General features: G+C 44.1%; 1 protein-coding gene across 1 annotated transcript in view; it reads left to right on the top strand.

Moving 5' to 3' along the window:
- st7 (suppression of tumorigenicity 7) overlaps nt 1–8875 on the top strand; it is a 46219-nt gene extending 37344 nt beyond the window's left edge. Inside the window, 5 exon segments of the mRNA XM_078283182.1 lie at nt 34–136; nt 1250–1400; nt 1829–1921; nt 4750–4889; nt 8563–8875. Coding sequence (XP_078139308.1) covers nt 34–136; nt 1250–1400; nt 1829–1921; nt 4750–4889; nt 8563–8658 — 583 coding nt within the window. The 3' untranslated portion in view covers nt 8659–8875.
- The last annotated feature ends 1387 nt before the right edge of the window (nt 8876–10262 follow it).

The following is a 10262-nucleotide window of genomic DNA, read 5'->3' as shown; positions in this document are numbered from 1 at the left end:
TGTGTGTGTGTGTGTGTGTGTGTGTGTGTGCAGGTTCTCTCCAGAGGCAGCGTCCAGGCGAGGGCTGAGTACAGCAGAGATGAACGCAGTAGAAGCCATCCACAGAGCGGTGGAGTTCAACCCCCACGTCCCCAAAGTAAGACTCGCAGGCGGGGTTTCCACCTGCAGCTACAGGGCTTCTGGTGCCTCCACCCTCCCTCTGGTGTCGTTATGGACTCATCCTCCACCAGCTGCTTTTCTTGGGCACTTTCACCTCTACTGGACAGATGAAAGTAGAGAGAGATAGGAAAGACTGGGAGAGAGAGGGGGATGACGTGACAAAGATCCTAGGCTGGAGCCACTGGGACGCCCCCAGTTCAGTCATCATTAAAGTCACACAAAACCTAAACCTAGCATGGGCAAACTTTAAGAAAATAAGGAACAATCTGGCTCAGTGGAAGGTAGAACAACACTGAAACATCTCAACGAGCATCGAGCTATTTCTTCAAGCGAGGAAGAAGGAAGGCCAAGCCAAAACGGCATGGCAGCATTTGAAGAAGTCGAACTGTCCTCACTGCCAACATGACTGCTGAAGATATGCAACTGATCATACTGCAGGGAGCAGAAACTGATGTGATTTTTGTTTTTCATCCTTTATCTGCTTTAGCCTTTGTAAATTGTGGCACACATCAAATATCCAAATATTTGTTCAGACCACGCAGTGAATAATCGACCATCGCTTGTGTTATTCTCGGTGTTTACTGGAAGCAGAAAATGCTGTAATGCAGCATGAAACACACCAATGCATGTGTGAGATCTAGGTGCGTTAACCGTTACACAGATTATGACCTGACTCTGATTACAATAATGAGACTGAGGCGTTTACATGACATTTGCTATAGATGCAATACAGTCTTTCCTGTCTCTCTCTACTTTCAACTCTCTAATAAAGCCAAAAAAATGCCCAAAAATCAGGTTAAAATCAGATTATTATTACCCAATTAGAATAGTTTTCAGATACTGGTCGAGTCTCTCTTGGCTCTACTAAGATGCCTGACTGATCTGTGTTACCTGGAATGATTTTTCATTTGCTGTTTGTGTGAAATCCAGAGACTAAACCTTCTTCATCTCGTTTTCTCCCTCTCTCTCTGTTCTCTTTTTGCCTCTATATCTGTCTCTCTTTTTCCTCTGTATCTCTCACTATCTCCCCCCATCCCTTCCTCTCTCTCCTCTCTCTCTCTATGAATCCCCCCCTCCCTCCTCCCATCAGTATCTGTTGGAGATGAAGAGTCTGATTCTTCCTCCAGAACACATCCTGAAGCGAGGCGACAGCGAGGCCATCGCCTACGCCTTCTTCCACCTGCAGCACTGGAAGAGGGTGGAGGGGGCGCTCAACCTGCTGCACTGCACCTGGGAGGGCAGTGAGTACACACACACACACACACACACACACACGCACACACACCCACACACTGCAGTCAAGATAAGCACAAGCACACACACTTGGCATTAGGTAGCGTTCAGGAGTTTGATTCCAAATTGAAATATCCACCATTTTAATAACGTGACTCTTACTAAATGACTGCTGGCGTGAAAATAAAACTCACTTTTGAATATTATTGAAGTTATCAACTGCCTGGAGCTGTTTATTAAAATCAGTAACATTGTGTGTGTGTTTTTAATATTGAACAGTGAACATCAGGGAGCAGTTTTCTAATCTAAAATGGCTGTATAGTGATTTGGAATAAAACTGCACATACATGTTCAAAGAAGTCTGTTTGTCTTGCTTCATCATGTAAACTGAGTACTGTGTGTGTGTGTGTGTGTGTGTGTGTGTGTGTGTGTGTAGCGTTCAGAATGATCCCGTACCCTCTGGAGAAGGGTCATCTGTTCTACCCCTACCCCATCTGCACAGAGACCGCCGACAGAGAGCTGCTACCCAGTAAGAGACGCCCTGACACACACACACACACACACACACACACATATATACACACACACACACACACACACACGTGCACACACATGTAGACATGGAGTATCGCAACTAAAATGTTGCACTGGGTTTTCGAAAAAAAAAAAAAGAGACAAAAATGCAATTTGGTTACAACTTCTAGGTGTTTTTTGCAGTAAAATTGTTAAAATTGGTAAAAATCATAAGTCAACACAAAAACTGGTACTTAAGTGGCTAGATAGATAAAAAGAGATTTTTAGAGCAACCGCCCATTAAGAAACAGTCTTATAATCACTGAAACTGCTGGAAATACTATATAGAACATTTTCTGGGCTCAAAGTTACAACAAAGGAAAACACTGTGCTTGGATTTGAGTTTTAATAAATAAACCTTCAATTCAGCATCGGCACAGAAAACACCAAATAAAATCAGTACATCTGAATACATTTCATGATTATAAGATTGTGTAGATTCATTTAAAAAGTTCCCATTCCTGTTTGAAGTGACATCGTCTTCCTCTGACTGACAGCATGCAGACCAAAGGTTCGGTGGTAAATGGGAACTGTTATAATGCAAGTTAAATGAAAAATGCAAAAATGTGCACTCAACCTCTTCCACCTGTAGACTAAATAAAACTACAGCCATTATTCTTATAAATATTATTATTATTCCGCCTGTTGGGAGACTAAAACTCCTCCTCACTGAATCCTCCTCCGTCTCCTCCGCTGTAAAGCTCCACTGCTGAGTCGTGGGTTTTAGTCGACAGTTTGTTGGTTTGATTTGACCATTTTCATGCAGAAAAATTGCACTAATTGTAAAAGCTCTCGCAAATATTGTGGGGAATGATTGAATTGTCATTAATTGTTGCGATCTCAAAATCCCAGACTCCTGGAGGGAGAGCAGAGCGTTTGTGAGTGTGTGTGTGTGTGTGTGTGTGTGTGTGTGTCGTCCCGCTGTCTGCTCAGCAGCTTATCTGTCCTCACACACAAACCTTCACTTGATTAAGTTGGCTTCCAGCCACCTGCAGCGGCACACTGGCACTGTGTGTGTGTGTGTGTGTGTGTGTGTGTGTGTAGGCTTCAGAGTGAATATATATGTATGTGTGTATGTGTAGGCTTCAGGGTGTATATACAGTATGTGTGTGTGTGTGTGTGTGTGTGTAGGCTTCAGGGTGTATGTGTCTGTGTGTGTGTAATCCTTTTCCAGCAGTGTTTTAATTGACTGTCTGTCTGAAAATGATTTGACTCTTTCCTGAAACAGTTTGCAACAGTTTTTTCTGTTTTTCGGTTTTTCATGAATGAAGAAGAGAATTGTTATTTTCCCATACACACCCATGTATTTCTGAAACGACACAAATGGGGTTTTAACTGATTTCAAGTTATGAAACTCACCCAGCACATGGAAGACAATGTCAGTTTTCATTTGAAGACACCAAAGCTGCAGTAGTGTGTTGTTTTTTTTTCCATGACGGGAGCAATATGGCTCACATACATTTCATATATGGGAGAGCCTGTTCAGTATAGAGAGCTGTCTGTGTGTAGTAACCTGATCAGACATGCCTGTGTGACAGCCTGCTGTTTACATACGACCTTCACACAGCAGCTTAAACCCTTTACTCAGCAGGGAACAGTTTACATGTTGAGGTTGCATGTAAACTACGCCTGCCTCTAGTTTAAAGCTTCTATTCCCTGCAGATTATTACGCTTTTTTGAGTTTATGTCATCAGAAAACACTGAAATGAGACATAAAATACCTGTAAGCAGGGTGGGGAATGATCACCAGCTTCCAGCCAATTGCAAGTCAGTTTTGTCTGTGGCTAGTAAGTTTGATTCTGACAAGTTCACCAATCATCATTTACTTTTTTCCCCCCTATTGTACACATCATAGTTGGCTGGTAGTAAAACTGGCTGGTCAACTTTGGGATACATTTTTTTGTGTCTGGTGGATAGAGCTGAAAAATTAATCAGAAAAAAAAAATCGCAATATGAACTTATGCAATTTCCAAATCACAGAGGCTGCAATTAATTGCTTAAGAGAGAGTTTGGTCCAAAATGGATTTCTGAACAAGGTGTTTTAGAGCTGCAGGTGATCTTTGGTCCATGAATCAAATACAGTATTGGTGAAAACCTTTCATCACACTCAAACTCAGTAAATCCTGCACACTGACATCTTTTTTTCAAAACAAAACAAAATCACTTTTCTTCTAAAAATGTTCTAAAAAATTCAAGACAAGAAACACTCACAATTGCAATATTCTGTCAATCATCATCATAATCACAATTAGATTTTTTGGTCAATATCATTCAGTGGATGAATGAGTTATTTTCCTGCCCTGTGTGCAGGACTCTGAGGGGTCAGAGGTCAGGCTACTTTAAATTCAGGAGGTAGATTTTCTTCCAAAATGTGAAAATATTCTCCTATGAAAACATTATTATAACCAGTAAAGTAGGAATAGTACCTGACAGGGCGTTATTCACTGTGATTGTGGGTACTATGGAGCACTGGAGTGCCCATAATCACAGTGAACTGTCATCTACAGTATTTTGGCTTATATAAACAGTTACAAACTGTCTGAAGTTTTCTCCAAAGTAGATTCCATGAATGAAAATTTAAAAAAAAACAAGAGAAAAGGAGAAGAATCACTAACCAGCTCTCTGGACAGCACAAGAGTTGACCAAGCAACCAGTGAAGGACATTTTGAAATGTATGTGGTTTAAAATATTTTGCACTAAACTAAAACTCTTTTTGTGTGTGTGTGTGTGTGTGTGTGTGCGTGTGTGTGTGTGTGCGTCCGTCCCTGTCCCACGTGGAAGCAGTGTTTCACGAGGTGTCGGTCTACCCGAAGAAGGAGCTGCCCTTCTTCATCCTGTTCACGGCCGGTCTCTGCTCCTTCACCGCCATGCTGGCTCTGCTCACACACCAGTTCCCCGAACTCATGGGAGTCTTCGCTAAAGCTGTGAGTACACACACACACACACACACACACACACACGCACACACACACACACAGTCCCTGAGCTGAAGGAGTCTTTCCTAAGGCTGTGAGATAAACAGCTGTACATGTAGAGGCATCTGAACACAGCAGGGTAACAAATTAACTTTTTGTTTGTTTTCAGAGGGCATTGATCTGATCTTGGTCTCAACTATAAATAATACATTTACATTTTGCGTGTTGGCAAATAAACACTCAATTTGTCCCACTAGGATTTGTTTTGACTTGTTTCTCACTGCTGGAAACTGTCAGCAGGCCTTCCAGAAGACTCTCTGTCCCCCGCCGGTCCGTCTTCTAGCCCTCAAATGTTGAGTTTTTCACCAAATTGGATTTTCTCTGTTTTGTTGCTGCAGGTCAGCTTTTTGTTCTTATTCTACCGCTTCAGGCTGTTGTTTTCTGATCAAAAAGCGTTCCAGTTTTCTCCTCCAGAACACACTGGAAAGAAACCCCCGGCCACAGGCTCCCATCAGTCACCTACGGTGGCCCACAGGGGACAGTAGTCATGTTTACATGTGAACATTTGACAAGTCAACAAATAAAATGTGAGCTGGGTGAAATGCAACACGGGTACTCCTTATTTTTGGGGCTTTTACGCCACACACATTCACCCAGAAGAGACGTAGATGAATACAGACATGGTTCTCTCTCTGGACCCACCAGGTGCTTCACCTTCATCTCTTCACTGTCTGACTCCAGCTGTTCTGTGCTGTCAGACTCCGTCACGTCTGTTTCCACCTGCGCTGGTGGTTGAAACGTTGTTGAAGAGAAAACCCAAAAGTCATCTCTTCTAGAATCGCATGTCTTCTTCCACTGAATGACTTCCCCTCTACTGGCTGCGTGTAATTTTTGGTGATTTAGGAAATGACGCTTCTGCTGTTGCACTAATTACAAGAGCATCAGTTAAACTACCTGCAGCTGTAAGAGCCACATCATCAGGATGGGTCTAAGCTGCTGTAGCTGCAGTGCCAGTCTCTCTTCAGAGGTCCTGAACTACTGACTGTATGTACAAACTGATGATCTGCAGTAATAGCTGCTGTATAATGTAATAACTTGTCAAAATGTAATAAGATGTCCCTCTATATAATTTGAACATGTAATAAAAAACTGCTAATGTAATATACTGCTGGATAATGTAATAACATCACATTATTACATTAACCAGTGATTATCACTTCATATGGGGCTCAACATGCTTTTTTACATTATTAGTCAATATCACATCAGTTAAAAATATATTATATTATGCAACAATGTATTACATGTTAAACCTATATACAACCTATATATATTATTACATTTTGACAAGTTACTACATCATGCAGCAGCTGTTACATTATCAGTTCCTACAGAAAACAGTGTGAAGTCTTGTGAACTTTGTGAAACAGTTCATTTCCTCCCCGAGTCCCAATACAAACCGGGCATGTCCCGCCACAGACCGTCCCACCTGTCTTCATAGCAGCCACCGGAGGGCGCTCTCCAAACCACTCACCCCCCCACCCCCCCACCCCCCCTCCCATCCCTCCCCGCGGCGCTGTGCCACGCCCCTGGAATGTGGGTGAGCTCATCTCTCTCCCCCTGATGTGACACTATCAGCAGATACCATCTCCCTGCTGCGGGGGGGCGAGGAGCGCCGGGACGGGGTGTTTTGGTTGGAGCACTGGAGCGCTGCGGAGAGCTGTTGGCACACACACACACACACACACACACACACTCTTTCTCACTCTTACTATCCCCATTGCAACAGTGAAGACAGGCCCATGCTCTACATTCATACTGTAGGTATTCAGCTGAGTCTCATCCAGAGAGACTTGCAGGACACATGGCTGCTGACAGCGGCTGTGTTTACATGCACGCAATAATGCTGCTGTCTCCAATAAGGCAACAGTCTGATTAAGACGTTTATATGATTCCATAATTTGACAGCTAACCATAATAATCCCGTTTACATGAGTGAAGCACTTATTTTAATTATCTAGTGAGAATTGTGCGAATTTGAGTTTTGTTGCTAAAGAAATAGCTCGTTTCCTGTCCTGCCACTGTCAAATTTGAACAAAACGTTGACAGTCATGATTCTGCATGACTAAACTGTAAACTGTAACAAGCCTTTTGGAAGTAGGTGAGATTTCCGACTGTTTGCAATGCGCTGGGACTGGGACTTTACAGTTGATGTCTGTCATGATATTCATGTCTTGCGACACGCGTAACTCTAAAAGCGTAGCTCCGCCTCCTGCCGCCCGCCATCTTGGTCCAGCTCAGTACAGACTGCACTTCCCTTCAGAACACCATGAGCTGTGCAACATGTGCAACTTGACCACAGTTCAAGAAATGCAGTTAAGGTGTTTTACACGTCTGGAGTCTATTAATGCGATTGAAATCTGATCACTTATTTACTTATTTCAACTAAGAGCATAATCACATTAATATAATCAGAGTATGGAGTTTACATGGTGCACGCTCTGCCTCACTCACATTATTTCCTTAATCACAGTTTTTAATGTACATGTAAACGCGGCCACTCATCGGCTGTTGCAGGGATCAAGCTTGTGTTCTTCGGGTTACGGGACGGTCTCTCTCTACCCAGCAGGCCGCCCCGCCTGCCGCCCGCCCGCTTCAGATACATGCGACACACACTTCTCCTCCTTTGAAGAAGTCCCGTTTGAAGTTGGAGGTTGAGATGTGTGATAGGACGAGGCAGAAGTCAGCAGCAACACTTCAGCGGCCCTGCAGAGCGGCTCCTCTCTGTCCTCGAACCCTGCTGCGGCTTTTATCTGCCATCTGACAGAGTGGAAACCTCCATGACCTGCCGTCGCTCTGGAGGAGCCCCTATCCCCCCCACACACAACCCCCCCTCCCCTCCCCTCCCCTCCCTGTTGCCAAAACAGCGACCCGAGGACGAGGCCCGACAGCCTGCTGTACTCACAGGCTCGGCTCCTACAGTCAGGGACAAACTGGAAATGTATATGGAATGGAAAAATTTGTGTTTCCCATTCCTGGAAAAATTATGATGAACATGATGCAGTGGCCACTGTAAATGGTTTGGAGATTCTGTGGAAATGAATTGTTTATTCAGAGGAAAGATGTGGGAGGCAGGGTCGCAAACATTTGTTTATAATCCTGCAAAATGATTTCAGTCTCCAGAATTAATAATCCTACATTAGCATTTGATTGTTGATATAAGATGCAGTAAAATAATTGTATTTCTCAAATCATCCACTAAAGGTAGGACTAATAACTCATCACATCTAGTGAAACGATCAGGATTATCATGTTACCCATAATGCTGCAGGCCTCACGGGACGTTCAGGTTCAAACCAGCTAATTAAACATCAGAACAAAGACAGCAGCCAGCATCGGTCATGGAAACGTTGCTGAGCTGCATGTCATGAACAGTCATGGAAAAGTCACGGGATTTGGTTTGGAAAACTGTGGAACACGGGAACACGTCAGTGGAAAACCAACCAGATCACAGAGATTGTTCTGTTTGAAGAGCGACAGTAAAGAATACAGTGAGCAGGACGGGACGGCAGCTGCTGTGTGTGTGTGTGTGTGTGTGTGTGTTACCTAGAGCCCCTATCAAAGCTGTGTGACTGTTTTTCTAATGCTCTCTCTCTCTCTCTCTCTCTCTCTCTCTCTCCAGTTCCTCAGCACGCTGTTTGCTCCTCTGAACTTCATCATGGAGAAGGTGGAGAGCATCCTGCCATCCAGCCTCTGGCACCAACTCACCCGCATCTAACCAGACCGGACCAGAACCAGAACCAGGACCAGGAGCGGGACCAGAGGCCGACCCTCCATCCATCCAGACAGAAACCGCTGAACTGAAACCCGGACCGCCGCGTTGGACCGGACTGACACACCTTTGTGCCAAGCTCACCGAGTTCAAACCAAACCCGCCGGACAGAGAGGAGACGGCTGGTGGAGGAGAGGAGAGGAGGGGAGAGGAGAGGAGAGGAGAGGAGAGGAGAGGAGAGGAGAGGAGAGGAGAGGAGAGGAGGGGAGGGGAGGGGAGAGGAGGGGAGGTGGCAGAAGAAGAAGAAGGAAAAAAAAAAAGGCAAAACAATGGAATTCGGAATTGGTTTTGACTTTATTTGATATGTTTGCATTTTTGGGTTTTCAATCATGTAAAGCCGTTTTTTGTTGTACAAAAAGAGGTGATCAATTGCCATCATTAAAAAAAGTGAAAAGACAAAAAAATACAATAAAGGACTTTTTGTGTATTGCTGCAAGCCGGCTTCTTCCGCCATTTTGATTGAGACGTGAGATCGGTTCGACCGCGCCGCCACTCCGGCAGGCGGCCTCCCGTCCTCCGGAGGTCCCGCTCTGCTCCGCGGGCCGGGTGGCCGGTGGAGGAGGGGAAATGGCTGTGTTGAGTTTTGGGATCCAGCAGCCACTGTGGCCAGCGGGCAAAACACCTTAGGAGGTTCTTGTTTGAAAGTCCTTGTGTTTCCGTTAGGTTGACCGCTCGAACTTTCCAGATGTGAGCGATCCTCCTCTAACTCCTGCCTGTTTTCATCCCCAAACAAATCTCTGGGTCTTTTTGGACCTTAGTCTCTTCATACCTGTAGTACTTGGACCCACAGACAACACTGGCTCCTGAGTCAGCTGTCTTGCTGCTAACAATCCAACTGGGGTTTGTCAAAATATTTCCAAAAAAGCCATTTGTGGCTCCACAGGGAGTTGAGCTAGTACATAAATTAAAATTAGCGCTGATTTCATGACTCAGTTCCTCCACTACACAACTTTCACTAATCAGGAAATCATTGAACTATTTTTCTCTGCCGCAGCACAGAGTGCTGTGGGGTGAAAGGTCGTTACTGGCGGAGTGATCTAGTGATCTAGTGAAGAGTGTTCATTGCCATTGGTTACAGTTAATGGTTCCATACACTATACATCTAATTTTCTTTTAAATTACATCAGCAATGTATTTACAGATACAGATAAAAAGCCCCGTCCGGCTCCACAACTTCTCCATTCAGTTTTATGTGTGTTGGTACGTTGTAGTTGGATGTTGGATGTTGGATGTTGGATGTGATGTATTTTTAATTCAGCTGTCTTGGGGAATAATATTGTAATAGATTTTCTGCATGAATCATTCAAATCACTGTACAGAGTTACATTACACATCACATCACTCCGTCCGGACAGGGCTTCAGAATACATTTCAGATAAAACATTTTTACACTCGGGAGTAAATAAATACAATGGAAAGAGAAGAAACGATAAAAGGATTTACACCTTCGGACCACACGGGAGGACGGGATGCTTTACGAGCTTCATCAGCCGACATGCTGAGCAGCTGGAATAGTGAAACGTTAGTGTGTTAATCACTTTATTCAAATG

Source organism: Centroberyx gerrardi, chromosome 4 (assembly GCF_048128805.1).
Source record: "Centroberyx gerrardi isolate f3 chromosome 4, fCenGer3.hap1.cur.20231027, whole genome shotgun sequence".
Classification (NCBI taxonomy): Eukaryota; Metazoa; Chordata; class Actinopteri; order Beryciformes; family Berycidae; genus Centroberyx; species Centroberyx gerrardi.
The sequence above is the reverse complement of the archived record's forward strand: the minus strand, read 5'-3'. Positions and strand labels throughout refer to the sequence as shown.